At 70.3% G+C, this 20,734-nt stretch overlaps 4 protein-coding genes across 8 annotated transcripts; 1 reads left to right on the forward strand and 3 right to left on the reverse strand.

Moving 5' to 3' along the window:
* The first annotated feature begins 2,516 nt into the window (after window positions 1-2,516).
* MSS51 (MSS51 mitochondrial translational activator) lies at window positions 2,517-5,365 on the forward strand. The gene is made up of 6 exons (XM_086759731.1): window positions 2,517-2,884; window positions 3,177-3,332; window positions 3,569-3,693; window positions 3,907-4,470; window positions 4,754-4,847; window positions 4,927-5,365. The coding sequence occupies exons 1-6, from the start codon at window positions 2,592-2,594 to the stop codon at window positions 5,192-5,194; spliced, it is 1,500 nt and encodes a 499-aa protein (XP_086615857.1). The 5' UTR covers window positions 2,517-2,591; the 3' UTR covers window positions 5,195-5,365.
* A 1-nt stretch (window position 5,366) lies between these two features.
* On the reverse strand, window positions 5,367-7,439 carry LOC147598885 (cytoplasmic phosphatidylinositol transfer protein 1-like). Its single transcript, XM_086759339.1, is given in 8 exon segments — window positions 5,367-6,159; window positions 6,399-6,461; window positions 6,526-6,622; window positions 6,625-6,682; window positions 6,764-6,859; window positions 6,954-7,025; window positions 7,099-7,106; window positions 7,322-7,439. Coding segments are annotated over 8 exon segments (1,131 nt in total). The 3' UTR covers window positions 5,367-5,540.
* Window positions 7,440-9,630: 2,191 nt separating this feature from the next.
* On the reverse strand, window positions 9,631-10,863 carry LOC147598886 (myeloid-associated differentiation marker-like). The gene has a single exon (XM_086759761.1). The coding sequence runs from the start codon at window positions 10,720-10,722 to the stop codon at window positions 9,862-9,864; it is 861 nt and encodes a 286-aa protein (XP_086615887.1). The 5' UTR covers window positions 10,723-10,863; the 3' UTR covers window positions 9,631-9,861.
* A 165-nt stretch (window positions 10,864-11,028) lies between these two features.
* On the reverse strand, window positions 11,029-19,717 carry LOC147598887 (septin-12-like). Of its 5 annotated transcripts, XM_086759759.1 has the most exons (12): window positions 19,553-19,717; window positions 16,809-17,747; window positions 13,575-13,763; window positions 13,023-13,151; window positions 12,827-12,908; window positions 12,594-12,731; window positions 12,383-12,500; window positions 12,211-12,306; window positions 12,021-12,117; window positions 11,851-11,902; window positions 11,589-11,776; window positions 11,076-11,492 (listed from the first exon to the last, which is right to left on the reverse strand). In XM_086759759.1, the coding sequence occupies exons 1-11, from the start codon at window positions 19,605-19,607 to the stop codon at window positions 11,632-11,634; spliced, it is 2,040 nt and encodes a 679-aa protein (XP_086615885.1). In that variant the 5' UTR covers window positions 19,608-19,717; the 3' UTR covers window positions 11,076-11,492; window positions 11,589-11,631. The 5 variants fall into 5 exon arrangements, with proteins under 5 accessions (XP_086615882.1, XP_086615885.1, XP_086615884.1 ...); XM_086759756.1 differs by having other exon boundaries at window positions 11,029-11,492; window positions 11,851-12,117; XM_086759758.1 differs by having other exon boundaries at window positions 11,475-11,776.
* Window positions 19,718-20,734: the final 1,017 nt, after the last annotated feature.

Consider the following 20,734-nt stretch of genomic DNA (forward strand, 5'->3'; position numbering starts at 1 on the left):
TTTAGTCCTGAGCCACGGGGATGCCTAACCTCCACCGCCTTGCCCCATGTCACGGGGGTAATTAGTTCCACATTGACTCTTGCACACCAAGAGATTGCACTCACTTGGTTTTCATTTTCAGTCCTTCTGTCTCCTTGAGCACATATTCTACGAATGGCTAAACAGAAGAATCCAATTAACCTTGCTCTAACCATTAATTATCTTGGACTCCTCTCTCATCCTTGTCTACATCACCTCTAATTAAGCAGACTCCACGCTTCTTCTAGTTGGAATTTTTTTTCACATTGTTGTTCTTATTATTGCACCTTTGTAACCCTCTGTCCTTTTGCCATGGCCTTTCTAAAATGGAGCAACCAGAACCACAAAGCAATATTCTGGATGCAATCAGTCCACCGGTTTATTATTTTCAGCATTGTTTTCCCTTCTCTCACCTTCTACTTCTCAGCTAAGACGCTGTTTGCTGAATCTACTGGTGTGAGAGGCACTCACAACACAAAAACCTCAAAAAAAAAAAACAACCAGGCAGGTGCTTTTGATTTGCTTTTTTTTTTTATCTGCTGCTACAGCAGAAGCAGGGATTTGCATTTTTCTGCTTGCAGCAGTAGCTGAGCTTCTCCTCCGCATTCCCTCCTAAACGGCAGCTCCTCTAGAAGATTTTGAGGAGAGCTGGGTGCCTCCCACAGCACCTGGGAATCACAGTAGTCACGGTTTGATCGGAACCAGCTCCTAGTCTTGCCCTCTAACTGCACTGGAGCCACTGCTTTTTTTAAATCAGAGCCACTCTATTGGCTTCAATGCCATTTAAACTGCTGTAGCTGGGTTGAAAATCTGGCTTTATAGCCAAGGTCAGATCTTTTTAGAGGCATTTGTCTCACCGATACACATTTTCACTGTGTTTTGCTTAAAAAAACCTGCCATGTACATACACTTAGGCAGAGAGACACATTCCAACAGAGCACCTCGGGATTGCTGCTGAGGAGCTGCGTTCCCTGCTCTACGGGGATCACAAGCCTTCGCTCCCCCGCGAACGAGCCCTCGGCAGGGAGGAGGAAGCAGCAGCGTGGCATCGCTGACTCTCCAATATCCTCACCGCTCCTTGCTTTAGCCCTATCACCTCGCACCCGGGCTCAAACGGCATCGCAGCACAGAGAGTCGCTGCTATTAAACCAGCAGAGACACCTTCGGAAGAGCCTTACCAGGTTCTGCGCCGTCAGTATTGTGACCTGTACTGGTTTTGCCGGTGTCGGCGGTGACTTGCGGGGAAGGGCTGCAGCGGTGGGCGAGGCGGGGGATTGCTTTCTGGCAGACGGCCCCACAGGGGCCTCCATGGCTCTGCAGGAAAAAAAAAATGAGGAAAGAAACTTGAGACTGCTCTGTTATTCTCCCAGAAACGTCGGCAGGACACAGCAGCCACGGCTGCTAGCGTTATTTGGGGCTTGGCGGTCAAAACACCATAGAAAGCACAGGGTTTGGTCAGTGAGGAATCTCTTGTGAGGAGCTGAGGGGAGGACAGGGAGAAACGTTCTGTGAAAATTATCCGGCTGTGCGAATTTAACCCAGCTGCAGCTCCCCCATCCCCGCGGGACGGGCCCGGCCGTCCTCGCAGGGCTCTCCCCGGCGCAGGGCCCGGCCCTGGGCTCTCCATTGCTTCTCCTTCGCCTTAAATTCGACCCGGGGAACCGGGCCCCATCCCGCACCGTGGCTGGGCAGCCCTGTGACCCCCACCGCACCCCGGTGCCCCGCGCACCGCCCCCCCCCCCGGCTCCAGCCACCCCAGCCAGGGCGGGAGGTACCGGCGGTCGCCCCGGGGCCCGCACCGGCGGCGCGGGGCCTACCCGCCTCACGGTTGCGGGGGAGCGCGGGGAAATGGGACCCGCGTCGCGTAACCACGGCAACGCCGCCGCTCCCGCAGCCGCGCGAGGCCCCCACGTGTTTGAGGGGCGGGCCCGCCCGTGAAGCCGCCGCCGCCATGATGGGTGTGGGCAGCCCTCACCCGGGCCGCCCGTGGGTTTCCCACCCGCGACCCCACTCGTGTCGGCTGAGGGGGTGCTGCAGGGGTGCCACGCCCCCCCCCCCCCCCCCCCCCCGCAGCCTGGCGTGCCCCTGGCGAGCCCAGCCGCTGCTCCAGCCCCACCCGGCCACCCCCGGACCCTCCTGGCAGGGGCCGCTGGCCCGCACCCCACGGAGGGCCCTGAGGGGCAGGGGGGCTCCCCGCAGACCAGTTTGGGGTAGAGGCCTGGCGGTGGGGGGCCGCCAGGCCCCACGGGGACAGAGGGGAGGCTCCAGCCTCCCCCAGGGGTGCGGTGTGGGGGCAGCTGTGGAGAAGAAGGGGTTTTGGGGGACCCCGCTGCTGCCATCAGCGGTTTTGGGGGCGGCTGCCGTACCCCCGAGCCGGGTTGGCCGGTTCCCTGGGAGGGGATGACCAGAATAGCTCCGCTATCCGATTCCCGCTGGAGGGGCCTTGGCCGCTCTCCTCCGTCGCTATCTTTTCGGGGTTGACATTTGAGCCCAGCCGTCCCTCGCCAACGGCGGGCCGTGTGCTGGGGCCACCCGGCATCGCCCCGCGCCTCCGTCCTCCCCCGAGCAGCGGCATGGCAGGGGGAAGGCGCCGCAGGAGCGGTGGGCGGCGCGGGGGTCCCCAGCAGCACCCGGGGACCCACGAAGCGGCCGCCTCGCCCACGTCCTTCTCTCCCACAGCCGCCCCGGCGCAGCGAAACGCGGGCGCTGCCCCCAAAACCGGCTGCCTCAAGAAACCCGCGGAGGAGCCAGCGGCGAGGGCGCCCGACGTGGACTCGCTGGGCTTCCAGGCCATGGACCGCAATGTGCCGGGGCTGTCCCACATCATCCTGACGAAGCTCAACATGAAGAGCTATGAGGACTACAAGTGAGTGAGCACCCATGGGTGCTGCCACCCCCCTGGCCAGAGCATCCCGTGCGTCCTCCCACAGCTGGACCCCCTCCTCTGGCTCATCCCACCCTCCCGGCTCAGCCTGCCCGTGCTCTGACGGGGGTCCTGGGTGCACCCCTCCACCGGCCCCTTCCCCAGCTCCCCGTCCCCAGGGGATGCTCCTGCCTGGAGCTCAAAATCCTGGCAGCCTTGGAGGGAGGAGGTCAGCCCCTCCGCGATAGCAGAGCGGCGTGGGCTGGATCGTGGTCACCCTCACCGACGTCCGCAGGTCTGCCATGGACGGGAGGAAGAGCGGCAGTGATTTCGGCATCCGGACTTACTTCGACATGTTCCAGAAGATGGAGGACACCTTCAAGTTTTGTGCTGAGTGCAAGAAGCTCCCCGATGCCCTCCCTGACCCCAAAAGCCTCCGGCGGTGCAAGAGGTACGGACAGGGGGGAGGTGATCTCATGGCACGGGGCTGGGTCCGTCCCCTCGTCTCCAGCCCGGTGGCTGGGGTGAAGCTGGGGGTGTCTGGCCCTGTTGCCCACCTCCACCCACAGGGCGCCCCCGAAACAGCGATGCAGCCTGAGGGAGGAGGGGGTGGCAGGGAGCCAGGGTCCACAGGCCAGATCCTGGCCCCCTCCCGCCCCGCGCTGGGCACGCTGCCCCTCTCCCCAGGTGCCAGAATGTGTACTACTGCGGCGTGGCGTGCCAGCGTGCCAACTGGCCGCTGCACAAGAAGTTCTGCAAGAAGTTGAAGCTGGTGGCCCTGGACCGGCTAGTGGAGTGGCTTGTCTTCACAGGTGGGGCAGGGGGTGCTGCTACCCCCCAACGTGTCCCCCCTCCGGCCTGCCTGACCCCCACCCCCAGGCTGCACAGGTCCCGTGGGGTCCCTCCTCCTGGCTCCAGCCCCCCCAGCCAGGTCCAGTATCCCCACAGCCCAACAGGGACGGGCAGCCTGGGCTGTGGGGCCACCGCTGCGACCCCCCCAACGCTTCTCCCTGCCCTCCACCCAGGAGACATCCCCTTCCCCACGGAGACCTGGACAAAACCCGCCCGGGACGTACAGGGCTGGGAGGACTGGTTCTCCATGCAGGAGCAGCTGGAGGAGAAGCTGGACGCCGTCCTGGCTGGGCGGTACATGACGCTCCTCTGGGCCAACGCCGGGAAGCCTCGGCCGGAGGACGGGGAGCTGCGCGAATCCATCCGGCGGCTGGTCACCGATTTCCACTCGCGGCCCCTCACCGTCGGCTTGGGGCTGCGGCTTTTTGGCATCGACCCCTTGGCCAAGGCTCTCACCGTGCACGTGGTGGGGGCGTCCCACGTGGAGACCCTCAACGCTCGGCTGACGGACTACGACGAGCTGACGCGCATGTTCCCGGGGCACCACGGCGTGGAAGCGGTGATGGTGGGGGTGGACGTGGTGGACGGAGCCGTCATGAGGCCACCCCTGGCCACGCCGGCACCCCGGGGAAGCGTCTATCTCAGCAGCTACAAGGGGCTGTACCACGATTTTTGGGAAAGCCACGTGGAGACCAAACTGGCCGCCCGCCCCGACCTGGTGGTGGGCTTTCACCCGGGTGAGTGCTCCCGCCGCGGGGGGGCCCGGACCCCGGGAGCAGCACCCAAGGGATCCCTGCCTTCAGCCCTGGCTGCGGTGGCTCAGCACAGGACCCAGAGGCAGGGGGGTGCCCCCCGTGCTGGTGGGGAGACGGGACCCACCTTGCTAAGGGGCTACCAAGCCCCGCTGCCAGCGTTGCCGCGCTCCCCGGGGCTCCAGCACAGAGTTGGAGCTGGGTTTCTCCGGGGCCGGGATGGGACGGGAGGGAGGGAGGTGGGACCCTCACCGCCGTGTCGCCGCAGGTCTCCACGCCTGCCCAGACCTGCTGGCGGGCTGGCTGCCCACCCTCCTGCTGCTGCGGGACTACCGCCTGCCCGTCCTCTTCACCGTCTACAGGTGAGCACGGCCCCCGCCGCCCCCGCCGCCCCGGCACGGCCACCCAGTAACGCACCCCGTCCTCCCCCTCTCCCGGCAGCGAGCAGGAGCTGAAGTCCTCCCTGCAGATCCTGGCGGAGCTGGAGATGCACGTCGTGGGCTACGCCGCCAACCCCTTCGCGTCGCTCCGGCCCGAGCAGGTCTACTCCAGCCCCAACAAGGCGCCCGTCTACTGCAGCTCCTACTACATCGCCCTGCTGGGGCCGGCGGCGGCAGCCGTGCCGGGCGTCGAGGAGCTGGAGGACGGCGATGGCTGGCAGGGAGGGGAGTCCAGTGCCGCTGGGGACGTCGCCCCGGGGCTGGGCTGACCCCCAGCGCTGTCCTGCCTGCCCTGCCCACCCGACCTCCAGCCCCTCGCTGCCCTGTCGCAGGACCCCATCCTGGGATTGGCGACCCGGCCGTCCCTCAGCGCAGACGTCCGTTCCCAGGGGACGCGGCACCCCCGCACGGAGCGGAATAAACCACCGCCGGCAGCCAGCCGCCACGCGTCGAGCTTTTATTTCCAAAAACGCCTTTGTTTTCCCAAAGAAAACGGAGGGCTGCTCCTGCCCCAGCCCCACTCGGGACGGCAAAGGGGACCCCACCGGCAGGACCTACCGTGCACGGGGCAACGCAGACCCCAGCAGCTCCAGCCCAGGCACCCGGCTGTCACCGTCACCCGCGCCGTGCCTGGTGCTCCAGCATCGCTCGCCGAGCCCTGCGGCTGCTCAGCCCGGCACCGGCACCCAGCCCGGCCACGCCACGCGGGCGCTGGCTACTGGCGCGGGTGTCGCTGAGCAAACCGGCTCCTGAGGCATCGCCTGACCCACGCTGGCCTGGCGTCCCCTCCCAGTGCGGGTCCGGCACGGCAACGGTGGCAACAACCCGCACAGGCACCTGCGATGGCTCGAGGGGGCCAAAACCCGCCCAGGGCTCCCCGTGCCCCAGCAGCGGGTCCCTGCTCAGGGTTGGTGGCAGGGCTGGCCTGGTCCAGCCGGGGAGGTGGCCCAGCACGGCACTGCCAGCGTCACTTGGCGCTGGCGCGTTCAGCGTCAGGGTCTCCGGTGCCAACTTCTTGCGCGGGCGAGTCTTGGGGGGAACGAGGAAATTGGGGGCTCGTCCCTGAGGGGGGTGGAGGGGGCGCTGGCAGGGGCCCAGTGGGGCCACGCGGCACGGCTGCATCCCACGCCCCGTCATCCCGAGGGATGGGTGCCGGGAGGGGGACGCTGGGCGGCGGGGAAGGGACGGGCAGACAGCGCAGGCAGGGACCCGGACCTCTCCCAGGGACACGTCCGGAAGGCAGAGCCACTTGCCACGACGGCCCCGTGACGGCTTGGTGGCCGTCGCCGCGCTTCGGCCGAGCCTCCCACAGGTGGGCAGCACGCCGGGGCGCGGGCAGGCGCGAGGGCGGCACAGCAGCCGCACAGCCCCCAGCCCCCTGGTCTCTGGCCGCCTTGGGGGTCTCAGGCCGCCCCGGGGGTCTCCAGCAGCGCCGGGGACCGCGTTTGGTGGGGCCACCCCGCACACTCACCACACCACTCATCCACCCAGGCGAAAGTCTGCCAGTGCCCGATCAGCAGGACGTCCCGGATCACCCGCGGCACACGGCGGGGGTCAGCACCCCAAAAAGTGTCCATGTCCCCCCCCCAAACCCCTCACCTTGTGCACGAACTGCTCCACCCGCGCCTGCAGCCCCCACACCTCGAACTTGACTCTCACCAGTTTGTAGGAGCACATGACGGGCTGGGTGTGCGCCGGCGCCAGCCCTCCCGCAGCGGCCCCGGGCCCGTCTTGGCCGAGCTGAAGAACCGGGGCTCCTGAGGGGGCAGAGCAGGGCCGTGAGCCCCCCCCTCCCAGAAGGATGGGGGACAAGGGGGTGGCCCCGGGGAGCTTCCTACCTCCAGGCTGCTGTAGTAACGCTCAGGGATCTCGTCGAAGGCGATGTCCGGGAAGGAGACCTCGTGGTCGCCCAGGATTTGATCCCTGCGGAAGATCTGGGGAAGGGGAGGGAGGGTGAGAGGTGCCGGCCACATGTGTGTGTCATCCCCAGCATGAGTTTGCCAGGTCTCAGCCGCGGCAGCCGCTCACGTCCTCGCTGTCCCCGCAGTCGTCCTCGTACTTGGTCTCGATGCGGATGGAGAATTTGGGCAGGAAGGAGAACTGCGGGAAGTGGCCGTCAGCGCACCCGAAGGGACGCCCACCCCAGAGCCCCCTCCCCACGCCACCCCCTTACCGTGTATTCTGCCGTGGTGACACCTCGGCGTCACGGGGCGGCATCACCGGTTGGCATCGCAGGGGGAGAGAGGGAGCGGTGAGAGCGGGCAGCGGCCGTGGCCGGGGTCCCCCCGCAGCCCCCGTGCAGGCTGCCAGGGGCGTTCTCCGGGAATTTCGGAGGGAGGGACGGGGCCACCCCGGTAGGAGCGCTGCCCCAGGGAGCCGGGGTGCCCCCTCCTCACCTGGAGAGGTGGACGCGTTTTTTGGTCTGTGGACGGGGTCCTGGTGGGGTCGGTTCCTCACCACCTCCACGCCCTCGCCGCGCCGGCTCTCTCTGCTCTTGGTGTAGAGCTGCCCCATGCGATACTGCAACCGCAAGGCCCGGCCTCAGCGCGCCGGCCTGCGCCCCGCCGCCCCGCACCCCGCTGCCCCGCGCCCCGCTGCCCCTCTGCCCCGCTGCCCCACGCCCCGCCACCTTCCCGGCCCAGCTCCGCTCGGTTTTCCAGCCGGGAGGGGGAAACTAAGGCACGGAGCAAAGGGGTGACGCATCCCGAGGTGCGCAGCGGGCACGGGATTCCCCGGCATCCCCATGGGCACCCGGAGATCCCGAGTGATGCCACCGGCTGCCGGCCTCTCGCTGCTTTTTGGCTGCGGGGATTGGGGCTCTCAGTTGGAGCAGCCGGTTCGGTGCTACGGGTACCCGAACCCCCAAAAGCCTTCGCCCACTGGTTTGTGGGACTGGGCTGCCCCCCAGAGCCCCCACCCCGGGGTTGCCCCCCAAGTCAGCAGCACTGCCCCTGCCCCCCCCCCCCAGCCTGGACCGGGGATGCTCAGGGTGGTAATGGAGCCGCTCGAGGGGCTCCTAGCTGTGGGGGCAGGGAGGGGATGAGAGGGGGATCAGGCAGATGGGGGGGGGGTCACAGAGGCTCTTGTCTGGGGGGTGGCACAGAGGCATTGGGGAACACAGAAGGGTCCCTGGGGGCACTGGAGGACACAAGGGGAGTCCAAGGGGGTCCTTGGGGGGGCACAGAGGCATTGGAGGACACGGGGGGGGGCGGGGGGAGGGTTCCTGGGGGCACAGAGGCACTGGGGACCACAGGAGGGGTCCCTGGGGGGAGTCAGGGGAGAGGGCTGGGTGCCGGGTTGCGGGAAACCATAACCCCCCCCCACCCCTCCCACCCTCCGGGGGCTCCTCACCCACCCGCGGGACCCCGCTGCCCACGGAAGGGCAGGGGGAAGAAGAGGGGAGCGAGGCGACATCCAGACTCCAGGGTCACCGTGTCCCCCTGCCCCATCCCGCACCGCCCCGTCCCCTCCCGCACTCACCCGGGCCCGCGGCGCTGCACCCCTCCCCGCCGCCGCCGCCGCCGCCGCCGCCGCCGCCGCCGCCGCCGCCGCCGCCGCCGCCGCCGCCGCCGCCGCCGCCGCCGCGCCCCGAGCCGTGCGCAGGAGCCCCCCTCCCTTCCGCACCGCCCCCCGCACCGCCCCCCTCGCTCCCGCACCGCCCCCCGCACCTCCGCGCACAGACCCTTACGGGGAGGAACTCACCGGGACCGGCAACCGCACCGCACCGGCACCGCACCGAGACCGGTCACCGGGGCTCCCCCCGCACGGCGCAGACCCGCACCGGCACCCCCCGGGTGGGAGACGCCTCGGGGTCACCCCCCAACCTCTTCCCCTCCCCCCCGGGGGTCCCCACTTGGCCGTGCCCCCCCCAACCTCCCCCCCCGGGGGTCCCCACTGGGCTGTGCCCCCCTTCCAACTGGGTGCAGGGAGCTGGGAAGGGTCCCATCCTGCACCCCCCACCCACCTGCACCCACGCTGCCCACCCAGCCTCCCGCACCCCAGCCCCATCACCGCGCACCCACGTGCGGCCACCGCCGTCGCCCGCGCACCGTCCCGAACCGGACGCGTTACCGGCACCGCGCCTCATCACCGGTGCCAGCACCGCCGCCGCTGCCCCTGCCCCTTTCCTCCAGGAATTTCTGATCAACCCCGGGCGCTAAAAACGTCCGCCGCCTGCCGCTGCGGTTTCCCCTTCATTTGCTCCAAAAATTCCGGCCTCAGAGGCCGCGAGCGGCTCCCAGCGGAAGGGCGAAGGCCGAGCCGTGCCGCTCGGCGTGAGCGTGGCACCGCGACGCAGGGCAGCCGGTGGCGGGGCGATGGCGGCCGGAGGGGACGCTGGCCGGGCAGCGGCCTTGCCGGCACCGCTGGCGTGTGCCACCGCCGTGACCCCAGAGTGGGGCACAGAGGTCCCGGTGAGGTTGGGGTGACGGTGACGGGGGACGTGGCGGGCTGGCAGCTCCCCCACGCCGGCCGCCGCATTCCTCCGGAACCCGTTCGGCAGGGCCCCGCGCGCGGGTGCCAAGGGTTGGGTTTTTTCCCGGTCGTGCCCCGTTTCGCTCCGGCGCCGAGTCAACAAGGCGGAGAAAAGAGGATTTGCCAAAACCCGCAGCCCCCCGCTTTCTCACCCGCGAGCCCGCCCTGCGCCGCCGGGGAGGATCCCACGGAAAACTGGGAAAAGGGGAAGGCAGAGGAGGCAGAAACCGGCGAAAAATGACCCCGTTTAATCCCCAAGCTCCATATCCCAGCTCCGGGGTTTTTGGGAGCGCCCAGTCCCCCCCACCCCATCCTGGTGCCCCGCGCACCCCCGGCAGCGCCCCGCGGCTCTCCGCTCCGGCGCAGGGACAAGGAGCTTTCCGAGGCGTCCAGCCTCTTCCTCCGCTCCGCCAGCAGCCCGGCCGCGTCCCCCTGCCACCCCTCACCCCGCCCGGCGCCATTTTTAGGGCGGCGCCCGGATGAAGACCATCCGGGTGGAGTAGACCAGGTCCACCAGGTAGGCAATGAAGTTGAAGATGGTGAGGAAGGTGACCCCCAGGCACTTGTTCCACCAGCAGTCCCTGCCACAGGGGTCGGGGCGGTTCCTCCCCCGGAAGCTGTAGAGGGGCCAGATGACGGTGGCGGTGAGGTACATGGCCATGGCCAGGGCGTTGTAGACCACCAGCATCTTCTCCAGCGGGCAGGGGATGTAGGCGAGGCAGCGGCCGATGGTGAAGATGATGATGAGGAGGGTGACGATGAAGCAGATGGAATAAACCGCCACGCACCACTGCAGGCCGGCTTTCGAACCGTAGGCATCCAGCAAGGAGAAGATGAGACAGGCCACGTAGGCTTCGAAGACCTTGAGGAGCCCGGGCACGGTGGAGAGGAAGCTGCTGACGTCCCCCGGCTTGGCGCGGGTGAGCCCCACCTCGAAGGCGTAGGCGAGGAAGCAGAGGCAGGAGGCGGCGGTGGCCACGGCCTGCCGGGCGCACGTGCTGCCACTGCAGGGGCTGCTGATGAAGGTGGAGGGGAAGACCACCGAGGTGGTGAAGATCATCAAGGCCGCCAGCATGGAGAAAGCCGAGGTGAAGTCGTCCCAGGAGAGCGGCAGCGCCGGGTGGAGCTCCAGCAGCTCCAGCGCCAGCACCAGCAGCGTCACGGCGAAACAGAAGCACCAGCTGAACATGCACCACGTCCCGTAGGAACCCTGGAAGACCCCGGTGGAGGCCACCAAGCTGAAGGCGAGGCAGGACAGCACGATGGCGAAGAGCCGGGCGATGCCCACCCAGGAGGTGACGGCACGGAGGTTCACCGTCGCCATGGCCGTGCTCCCGGCCAGCTCTCCCGAAATGGGTGCTGCCCGCAGCCGCTCTTATCTGGGTGCCGGGACGGAGGGGTGGGGCGCAGGGCAGGGAGCCGCCGGCCCCCCCGAGCTGCCCGTGCCGAGGACCCCCGGCTCCGCTGCTGCCACCGCCACCGCCGGACACGGCTCTCCGGGGGCTGGCGGCAGCGGCACGGGCGGGTGGATCATTAACGCGGGGCTGGGCGAAGGGTGCTGGCGCTGGCGGTGACGCTGAGCCCCGCGGCGGGGCCGGGCGGGGGGGCGGGCAGGAAGCCACCCTGCGCCGCCGTCCTGGCCCCGCGCCCCCACGGGAGGCACAAAGGGGCCTTTCACGCACCGGGGTGGGTGGGTGGGGGGCCACGCCAGCACCCCCATCCCCACTCCATGCCAGACCCCGTGGGGCAGCACCCACGGGGGCCGCCCGAGGGGTTTCAGGGGGGCTCCACCCGACACTGGGTGCCCCCCACAGGGGGTGCCACAGTGGGGAGCGGGTGGGTGTAGCCCCCCCACCACGCCCTTGCGGGTGGCACCTCCGCACCCCTCCCGGCACCTCCGGCACCCGATAAGCAGCTCAAAGTCCGGCCGCGCCGGCTGCCGTCAGCGGGCAGGGCGGGTGGGGTGGTGGCGGGGAGGGGGCCCACGGCACCACCGTGGAGGTTTGGGGGGGGTCTCTCTAGCGGCGCAGGAGGGTGGTGGCACATCGGAAGCGGGAGGATGATGACGGCGAAGGCTGAAGGCTCCGGGTCGACCTTTAATGCCGCGCAGGGTCCGGGGCGGAGCTTGAGGATGAAGGACTTGGAGACCCAAACTGGGGCAGCCTGACGCTTTTTGGGGGGGCTCCTCACCCTGGGCAGGGTCCGGGCACCGCGGCGGGGGTCCGGCGGGGGCTCAGAGGTGGCAGTCGCCCTCGTCCTTGCCGGGAGGACCGTTGAGGGGACCCGGCGCCGGCCGGTTGCTCTCGTTCAGCCGCCGCACGCGGTAGCTCTCGTAGTGGACGTTGTGAGTGATGTCCTTCAGGTCCTGCAGGTGGGACCTGCCCGGGACGTCAGGTCACCGTGTGCCCCCCCCAAAACCCTGCCACCCCTTCGCGTCCCCCCCCGCGCTCACCGGATCAGCAGGTCCCGCAGCAGGGGGAACTCGCAGTGCGCCGGGTTCTCCACTGCAAAGCAAGGCAGAGCGGGGTGGAGATGCCCAGGGACCGCCGAGCACCCCACCCCGGCAGGGACGCGCCCATGGGTGCCGCTCCCCAGGCTGGGGGTGCGCAGGGCCGCGCTCACCTTCGACGACGCCCCACTTGGTCTTGCGGCCCAGCACCCGCTTGCCGTTCACCTGATGCTCCTGGTCGGCGCCCACCACGGCGAAGGGGATCTTCTCCTGCGGGCGCAGAGGAGCGCGCTCGCCCCGGGGTGCTGCCGGGGGGGTCCCTCCCCCCCCGGCCCGCCCCGATCCCGGCATTCCGGCACTCACCCGAATGCCGTCATTCAGCGCCCTGTCATCGGGGTCCTGGTCGAAGTCCTCCTGCGGGTACACGCTGATGGCATGGGTCTTCAGGTCCTGCTGGATCTGCGGGACACGGGGCTTGAGCCGGGGTTGGGGGGACACGGGGCACCCCGGGAGCCCCCCGGGGACCTGCCCTCACCCGTTGCTTGAACTCCGCCCGTTCCTCCAAGGTGAGCGTGTCGGCTTTGGCGATCACCGGCACCACGTTGACGATCTTGCTGAGCCGCCGCATGAACTCCAGGTCCAACGGGCGCAGCCTGCCAGGGACCACCGTCATCGTCACCCCGGGGTGACCACCGCCACCATCGCCAAGCAGGGAGCACCCGCGGGTGCTGCCAGTGGAAACTCACCAGTGACCCGTGGGGGGGACGAAGTAGACACATCCGTGGACGCGGGTGTCCGGGATCTTCCGTTTGCGGGTGATGAGGATCTCCTCGCGCAGGTACCTCTCGTACTGCTCGTTGATGTACTTGATGATGGGGTCCCAGCTGAGGAGGAGAAGTCAGCGGAGGGCACCCGAGCTCAACCCCCATCCCAAATTTCCACCCACCGAGCAGGGACGCTGCACCCGGTTGTGACCTACCAGTTCTCGTTGTTGATCTGGTCCCCGAACCCCGGCGTGTCCGTCACCGTCAGCTTCATCTTCACGCCCTTCTCCTCGATGACTGCGGGGCACGTTGGTGGGGACCAAGTCTGAGGCCGCAGGACCCCACCCCGCACCCCCGCTTCTCCCCGTGGCGGGTGGGCCGCCCCCCCCCCCCCCGCGGCGGTCACCTTACCGTGGGTGACGGACTGCAGCTGCACCGTCCTGGGGATGCGCTCCTCCCGGCCGGGCTGCGACGCCTTGCGGCTCACCTTGGACTTGAAGAGCGTGTTCACCATCGTGGACTTCCCCAGCCCGCTCTGCCCTGCGGCGATGCCGGCAGCTCCCGTTTGTCCCCCTCTCCCGGGAAATTCATTCCCCCCAGGGCAATTAACACCTCAGCACCCACGCGGGAGCATCCCGGAGGCTGGGACAGCCCCAGTTTATCCTCCCAGTAAAATTATTCCCCAAGCTGGTAGCACCTCGGTAGCCATGTGAGAACATTCCAGAGGCTGGGATCGCTCTGGTTTGTCCCCCGCCACGGATTTATTCCCCAGGGTGATAACTGGTACCCGCTCAGGAGCATCCCAGTGCCAATGCTGTTACGGGCGCGGGATGTCGCTCCGTTTTCCTTCCTTGCTGCTCAAACCCCTTCAAATCCCTTAAAACGCCGATCCCCCCCAGCACGGTGGCACCGGAGCCCAGATCCCCGCCCCACCCGGGCGCAGACCCGGCGCCGAGCGCTCACCCACGACCATGATGTTGAACTCGAAGCCGGTCTTCATGGTTTTGATTCGCATCTGGTCGAGGACGGCTTCGATTCCCACGTAACCGAAGAGCTGGCGACCCGCCAGGCCTGACGCCGTGGTGAGGGGCATCTCCTCCTCCGGCGTGGCCGGCGGCTCCATGCCGCGCTCCTCGGGCTCCAGGCTGCTCCCTGCACGGATGGGCGATGGCGGGGTGAACCCGGATTCCCCGCCGCCGTGGTGCCCACCCCTCCGCTGGCGCCGTGGCCGCCCCAGCAGGCGCGCAGCCCCGGCACGTTCCTGGCAGCCGGCGAGGCTCGGTATGGCGATGGGGGACGGCGGCTCCACCACGCCACCCAGTTGCATCGGGTGCTGCAGCCACCGCGGCCGCCCATCGCTCAGCCCACGCCATGACCCACGGTGCAGGACGCGACGCCCCACGCCGTACCCGGGCTCTCACTGGCACCGGAGGGGAGTGGGAGCACCCACCCCGGCAACGACGCCCACCCCGCCCCGTGCCCGGCCGCGGCACGGGCACGGCGAGGGGTGCCGGCCCCGGCCCACCCCGCTGCCGCAGGGCCCCACGGCGCCTGCGCCCGCCCCGCGCCGCAGCCAGGTTACGTGCCAGCCGGTTCTTGGCGCGGGCGCTTGCCGCCCCGCCGAGGCTGCGGCCGTGTGCCTCAGGGACGAGGGCCATGTGGCTCTGGGCTGTGCCAGCCCAGGGTACCAGACGCGCCCGTTGCTATGGCAACAGCATCCCTGCAGCGCAGGGGGCACCCAGCACTCATGGGTGGGTGCAAATGCATCACCTCACCAGGAGCGATGCTCAGGGAGGTGGCAGGGCTGGGGACAGCGGCGCCGCGTGTCCTGCTCCCCCCGCTCCGCGGGTCGGGGTGTTCCTCGGAAGTGGCGAAACACCCGGCGACTTCCTGGTGCCATCGGTGCCACCCGGCCGGGGGGGGCCCAGGGCAGGCAGGGGGCTGGGACCCCCGCCCCGCTCCCACAGCCACCCGGGGTGGCCGGTGGGTGCAGGCAGGGTGCAGGGAGCCCCCCCCCAGCTCTCCGGGGTGCTCCCTGGGGTGCGTCACCTGCGCAGGGGCTCAGCCGTCGCCCGTCAGCAGACACGAGTGGCCGGACGGGGCAGCAAACAGGGTCACGGGGTGACGCTGGGTGCTGCACCCACAACCGCCACCCTCGCAGGGCTGGAGCCCCCCACGACCCTGCCCTCGTTGCCGAAAGGACCCACTGGTGACGGCATGCGGCCGCGTGGGAGCTCTCCGGCATCCGCACGCCGCTCCGGGGCGAACGGCTCCTGCGGCCGGACCTGTCGGAGGACTCGTTAGAGACGCTCGTTTGCCAAGCCGGGTCCGTGGGCTCCTCCGCGGATTTAATTAACCGATGCAGGGCTAATTGGCCAGTTCCCCGGGGAAGCCTGTAATAAGGCTCCCGGGGTGGAAGGCGCTGGGAGAGGATGAGCCGGGAGAGGAGGTCCCGGCGCGGGTGTCGCAGCCGGACGGGGAAGAGCGGGGGGCACGAGGATGGAGGATTTCTGGGGGTGCGGAGGGCGAGGCGCCCACCGTGCCACCGCGGCTCTACCCACCCAGGCGAGTGTGACCCAAAAACACCGGCGCCTCTCCCAGTGCCCAACGCAACCCGGCGGGGATGACGGTGACCATTGCCATCCGCGGCCGGACCCGCAGCCCGGTGGCAGACACGGCACGGGGCTGGGTGCCGGCGCGTGCCGGCGGTTGGCAGAAGGAGAAGTGAACCGTTGGGCGAAACCCTGCACCCCACAGCGCCGCCGGGGACCAGGGACCGAGGGGATCGCCCCGTCCCGGCAGCGGCACCCCCCTCCCGCTGTCGCCGTGGCCGTCCCTACCTGGGCGAGCCGGCCGGAGCCGGGGCTGCTGCCGCCGAACTGGTCACCGGGGCCAAATGGCTCCTGGGGCGCAAGGCACGGTGGCTGCAGCCCACGGCTCCTCCTCCGCTCCTCCTCCTCCTCCTCCTCGCCCCGGGGGCCCAGCGTGGGCGACCCAGGCGCTCGCTCGCTCGCTCGCCGTGGAAGTGAAACGCGATGGTGGCGGCGGTGGCCGCTGCCCCGCTTGGCACTTCTTCCTGCGGAGCGCGGGACCGAGCACGCCACGCCGCCGCCGCCGTCACCCCGCGCGTGCCACGGGCCGGGGGCCGCGGTGGCCTTCCGCGAGAGGAAACGGCGCGTCCCTACCCGCTCCTGGCACAGAAAGCGCCGTGCCCGGGCGCTGGCCGCCAGCCCCGTGCCATCTGCGGGACAGCCGGTGCCCACGCGCTGGCTCATGGCCCGCTCGGTGGCCCAGCCCAATCCCGGCGTGGTCCCAAGCACCACCCCAGCATGTCCCCATCGGCCCTGACCACCGTGTCCCCATCACCCCGGCTCGGCCCCGAGCCGCAGGCAGCGCCGAGGCAGCCGGGCCGGCCGGGCAGCGCGACCACGGGCATTGCTGGGAGATGATTCACCGCAGCCCGGAGCTTTCGCCGGCGTCAGTATTTAAGAACCCGGCGACGGCGGCTCTCATGACACCCCAGCGAGACGGACAATGGGCCCCAAGCACCCAAACTGGGAGCACCGGCGTCGGCGGCCGTCTCCTGGCCACCTCGCCGGCCTTCCCCGGAGCGGTCCCCATTTCTGGGGACGCCAACGCGGTGAGAGCCGGAGGCACAGTCCTCTCCGGCACGAGGCGTTCGCCGAGGAGCACGCCTTGGCCCCCCGCCACCTCCTCCGCCCCCCGCGGGAAGGGAGGAACGGGATCCATCCCCGCGCCCAGGCAAGGAGGGGCGAGAGGGGAAGAAAGCGCTGGACGCGGGACAAGATCGCGCCGATAGCCGGCACGCGCGGGGCCCCGGCGCTTGGCGCTGCCGCCGACGGGGCACATGCGCCCTGACCTGTCTCCCCGCGCTCGGGGAAAGCGATTAGCGCCGGGGCGGCGCGGGACGCTCGCCAGGCACCCCGGGGCCGGGCGGGCTGGGAGTCCCGCCAGCGCTACGCTCAGCGCCGCGCCACCCCCCCACCGCGCGCCGTGCCGGGCGGCATCCAACGCGCCCCACGGCGCCGGCGGGGAGGGAAGGGGGATGCAGCGGGGCTCATCCCAGTGCCGCCACGGCCCCGCATCCGGCATCGGCAGCAGCGCGGCGGCCGCCGGCGGTCGTGCTCGCCGTGAGGTTACGGCAATGCCGTGTCCCGGTGAGGGAGAGAGGCCTACCGTGCTCCAGCATCACCGCAGCTCGGCCGGGTCCCCGGGGCCCCGCTAGCCCGGCGCTGGGGGGATTCGCTCCGGTTGCGCCGGCCGCTGCTGGGGTCCTCGTGGCCGGCAGCCCCCCGAGGAAGGCGGGCTGGGAGCTCACTTGCACCGTCTGCGGCCGCGACACCAGCTTGAAGGGGGCGGCCTGGGGGGCCACCGGTGACCCCTCGGCCCTCGCTGGGGCCGGGGCGCCGGGGGCCGGGGCTGCCTCCCCCTGGCCCGGGGGGGCGGTGGGCTGAGCTGGGCTGGGGCTGGCACCCAGGCTGATTCGGGGCAGGGTGAGGGGGGCCACGTCGCACCCCACTGGCGGCTGCCCCTCTGGCCCCTCGGTGCCGCCGCAGGGGACCGGGGAGGAGGAGGAGGAAGGCTGGCGGGCGCTGGGCTGGGTTGTAGGGCTCCAGGTGCCCCACGGCGAGGGGTCTGGTGTGGGGTCCAGCGTGGGGGTCCCCACCCCCGCCTCCTCGGCGATGTGCAGGTCCAGCGCCGGCAGCGAGCCGCGGCTGGCGGCGTCCCCGCGCAGCGGGTGCTCCGTCTCCGGCGGGAAGACGCTGCCCTGGGACGGGACCTTCTTCAGGCCAGGGTCGGCGAGCGGCGGGGTGCCTGGCGGCGGCGGGGGCGCGGGGCTCTCCAGGCTGGAGGACGAGCTGCGGAGGCTCTCGCCGTCGCTGCCCGGCCCGGTGGCCAAGCCGCAGCCACTCTGGAAGGAGGCGACGCGGGCGACGCCGCCGGTGCCCAGCCGGTCGCGCAGCGTGGGGCCGGGGCTGGCAGCGGTGCCCGAGCGGGACGGGTGGCCAGGCTGCGGCGGCCGGTGATGCTCGCCGGCGCCCACGGGCAGCGGGGACACGGGTGGGGAGCCGGGCGCCTCGTCCCCATCCTCCGCCTCAAACGACTTCTTGAGCGCTGGGGACAGAGGTAGAGAGATGGCGGCGTGAGCCCGTCCCGCGTGGGAACCCGGGCCCGCGGGCCGCGGCGCATTGTTCCCTGCGGTTTTGACCATTGTTCCCCGCGGTTCATCCGCGTTCCCGCGCAGCACACTGCCCGCTTTATTCCCCCTGTAAGGGACCCGGCGGCCCCGAGTAACCGGATCTTCCCCCGCCCGACCCCTCTCCCCCTCCATCCAGCCCAACGGCCAGGCTGGAAAGGATTCCTGCCCTCTGACGGGGCGTTAACCCTGAAGCCTACTGATGGCGAGGCCAGAGCTGTTGCTACACACGGCGGTGAGTTACAGCCCGTGCCTCCGCTGACGGCGATGCCGCGGCCCCAGGGGGTGCAAACGTGCCCCCCACGCCGCACCCCATGGTGCAAAGCCTCTTGCTGGAGCTGCCGCAGCGGTGGGGGGGGGCGTCTCCCCCTGGGCACCACCGGGACCCCCACGAAGCCCCGTGGGCTTCACTGGGCGGCCACCCTCCAGTCCCCCCCAGCAGCCACGCTCTTGCCAACTCCACCGGAGCCGGTTCCCTGGCAGCCTTCCTCGCCCCCTCTGCCAAGCGGCGGGTGGCTGCCTGCGGCGGGGGGGAGGCTGAGGGTGGGGTGGGGTGTGCGGGGGCCCACGCTGCGCCCCTCCGTCCCGCCGCGTGCGCCGGCCTGCCCTGCCACAGCACCCGCGGGCGCGAGGCTGCTGTCTCCCTCCTCTTCCTCGGCCGCTGCCCCGGCTTGGCCGTGGGTGCCTGGGGGGGTCCCGTCCCCATCCCCTCCTGTGCCCGGGGGCCGGGCAGGGGTCAGAGGTCAGGGGTCGGGGCGCTCTCCTCGGGGCAGGGCATTGCTCTCCAGCTGGCCACGGTGCCGGGGGGCTTGGGGGCGGCCCCCCCTCCCCACACCCATCCGGCTGCCCCGCACGCCAAAACGGCGCCTTTCGCCTCAAACCTGCCCCCCCCCGATCCCTGTCCCCCCCAGACTGGGGCGCATCCAGAGTGATAGGGGTGGGGGGGGGAGGAGTGGGGAGGGTGCAGGGTGAGGTGGGGGAGGTGCAGGGGGTTTGAGGGGGTGGCAGGGGGTTTTTGGGGGGGAGCAGGGAGTTTGGGGGGGATGCAGGGTGGGGGGGATGCAGGGGGCTGGCGGGGTTGCAGGCGGATGCAGGGCAGGGTAGGGGGGTGGCAGGGGGCTTTTGGCGGGTACAGGGGGTTTGGAGGGGGTACACGGGGTTTGGGGGGGGATGCAGGGCAGGGCGGGGAGGGATCCAGGGGGGTTGCGGGGGTGCAGAGAGTGGGGGGTGTAGCAGGGGGTTTTTGGGGTGGGGGGTCCCGGCAGCGGGGGGGTTAAGGTGCCCGGGGTGGGTGAACACATTCCTCCCCGGCGCGGGCAGCAGCAGCCCTGGGGTCGGGTTTCGGCCCCCCCCCATCTCGCCCGGCGGGGGACGATCGCGGGTGGGAGGAAAATCCCGCGGGGGGAGTGCGGCTCCCGGCCCCCCCCCCAGGCCCCGGCCTGCCCGGGTGGGAGCTGCACACACGCGAACACGCGGGGGGGTGCACGCATGCACCCCCAACCCTCTCTGCAGCCTCGGGTGGGGAGGAGGGGGAACGCAGCCCCCCACGATGCCCAAACTGGGGGGGGCATCCCACTTCCGATGCGCAGCCCCTCGGGGGTAACCCCCTCCCCCAATACCCAGCCCCGGGTGTCCCCCCCCACCCCCGCGCGATACCCAGCCCCGAGGGGGGTCTCACAACCCCGGTGTGGGGTGGGGGGGGGTCCCGCAGCCCCGGCCGCACCTTCGAAGTCGGAGAGGATCCCGTCCAGGTGCTCCTTGACGGAGAGCCGGGCCATGCCGGGGGGGAGGGGGCTGCCGCCCACCCGCGACGCCCACTCGCGACACCCACCCGCATGGGGAGCGGCGCGGAGCCGCGGTTCAGCCCGCAGAGCCCCCGCGACCGGACGGGACGGCGCCGGCTGGGGAGGGGAGGGGATGGGGGAGGGGAGGGGGGAGGGGCTGCCCGCGCCCCCGCCCCGCCAGGACCCCCCCCCTCCCCTCCCTCCCACCCACGGGCCCGGCCCCCAGCTCCCCGCCGCCAGCCCCATCCCCTGACCCCCCCTCCCCTGGCCCCGTCCCACCGGCCCGGCCCCCCCCCCAGCCCCAGGGAGCCTGCAGCCCCCTCGCCTCTGTCGCACTGGGGGGAGGACGGACTGGGGGTCCCGAAAAGGCTGGGGGGGTCCAGGCAGGGTGAGGGGTCCTGGAAAGGCTGGGGGGTCCTCGTCAGACTAGGGGGAGTCCTGGTCAGGGTAGGGGGTCCCAGGCGGGCTGGAGGGTCCTGTAAAGGCTGGGGGCGTCCTAAAAAGGCTGGGGGGTTCTAGTCAGGCTGGGGGGGCTGCAACCAGCCTGGGGTGCATCCTTGGTCAGGCTGGGGGGGTCACGGATAGGCTGGGGGTCCTGGTCAGGTTGGGGGGGGGGTCCTGAAAAGGCTGGGGGGGGCTCCTGGCCAGGCTGGGGTGTCTTGGGCAGACTAGGGAGGTTCTGGGCAGGCTGGGGGGTCCCAGGAAGGCCAGGGGGTCCTGGCCAGTCTGCAGGATCCTGGCCAGGCTGGGGGGTCCTCAAAAGGCTGGGGCGTCCCGGGCAGGCTGGGGGGTCCTGGGCAGGCTGGGGGGTCCCAGACAGGCTGTGCACCACAGGCCCTGCTCCCCCAGGGATTTCCATTTTGGAGCAAGAGGAGAAAAAAGCGCTGGGTGCCGGTGGGTGCCGCCTGGCTGGGTGCGCGGGGTGTGGGCCAGGTGTCATCGTCCCCTGGCGTGGCCGGCCCCACCTGAGCCCCTGGAGCATCCTTGAGGGTCTGCGCCAGGGCTGCGCCCCCCCCCCCCGCCCCTTAGGCCTACAGGCTGCTCAGGGTGAGGGGCATCATCCATTCCCCCCACACCGCTCCGGTTGACAAGGGTCAACCCCATCCCAACCCCATCCCAGC

The sequence above is a fragment of the Chlamydotis macqueenii genome, chromosome 15, assembly GCF_036417535.1.
Source record: "Chlamydotis macqueenii isolate bChlMac1 chromosome 15, bChlMac1.mat, whole genome shotgun sequence".
NCBI lineage: Eukaryota > Metazoa > Chordata > Aves > Otidiformes > Otididae > Chlamydotis > Chlamydotis macqueenii.

Bases quoted from the DNA above. Each gene is read 5' to 3' on its own strand.
- MSS51 (XM_086759731.1), top strand. From the start codon at position 2,592: ATGGCAGGGGGAAGGCGCCGCAGGAGCGGTGGGCGGCGCGGGGGTCCC. The intron at 2,885-3,176 runs GTGAGTGAGCAC...CGACGTCCGCAG, and splicing joins AAGAGCTATGAGGACTACAA to GTCTGCCATGGACGGGAGGA. The intron at 3,694-3,906 runs GTGGGGCAGGGG...CCCTCCACCCAG, and splicing joins GGAGTGGCTTGTCTTCACAG to GAGACATCCCCTTCCCCACG.
- LOC147598886 (XM_086759761.1), bottom strand. From the start codon at position 10,722: ATGGCGACGGTGAACCTCCGTGCCGTCACCTCCTGGGTGGGCATCGCC.
- LOC147598887 (XM_086759756.1), bottom strand. From the start codon at position 19,607: ATGGCCCGGCTCTCCGTCAAGGAGCACCTGGACGGGATCCTCTCCGAC. The intron at 13,764-16,808 runs GTAGGCCTCTCT...CCATCCGTGCAG, and splicing joins TGCGGTGATGCTGGAGCACG to GGAGCAGCCTGGAGCCCGAG. The intron at 12,307-12,382 runs GTGAGGGCAGGT...CGTGTCCCGCAG, and splicing joins GGGCGGAGTTCAAGCAACGG to ATCCAGCAGGACCTGAAGAC.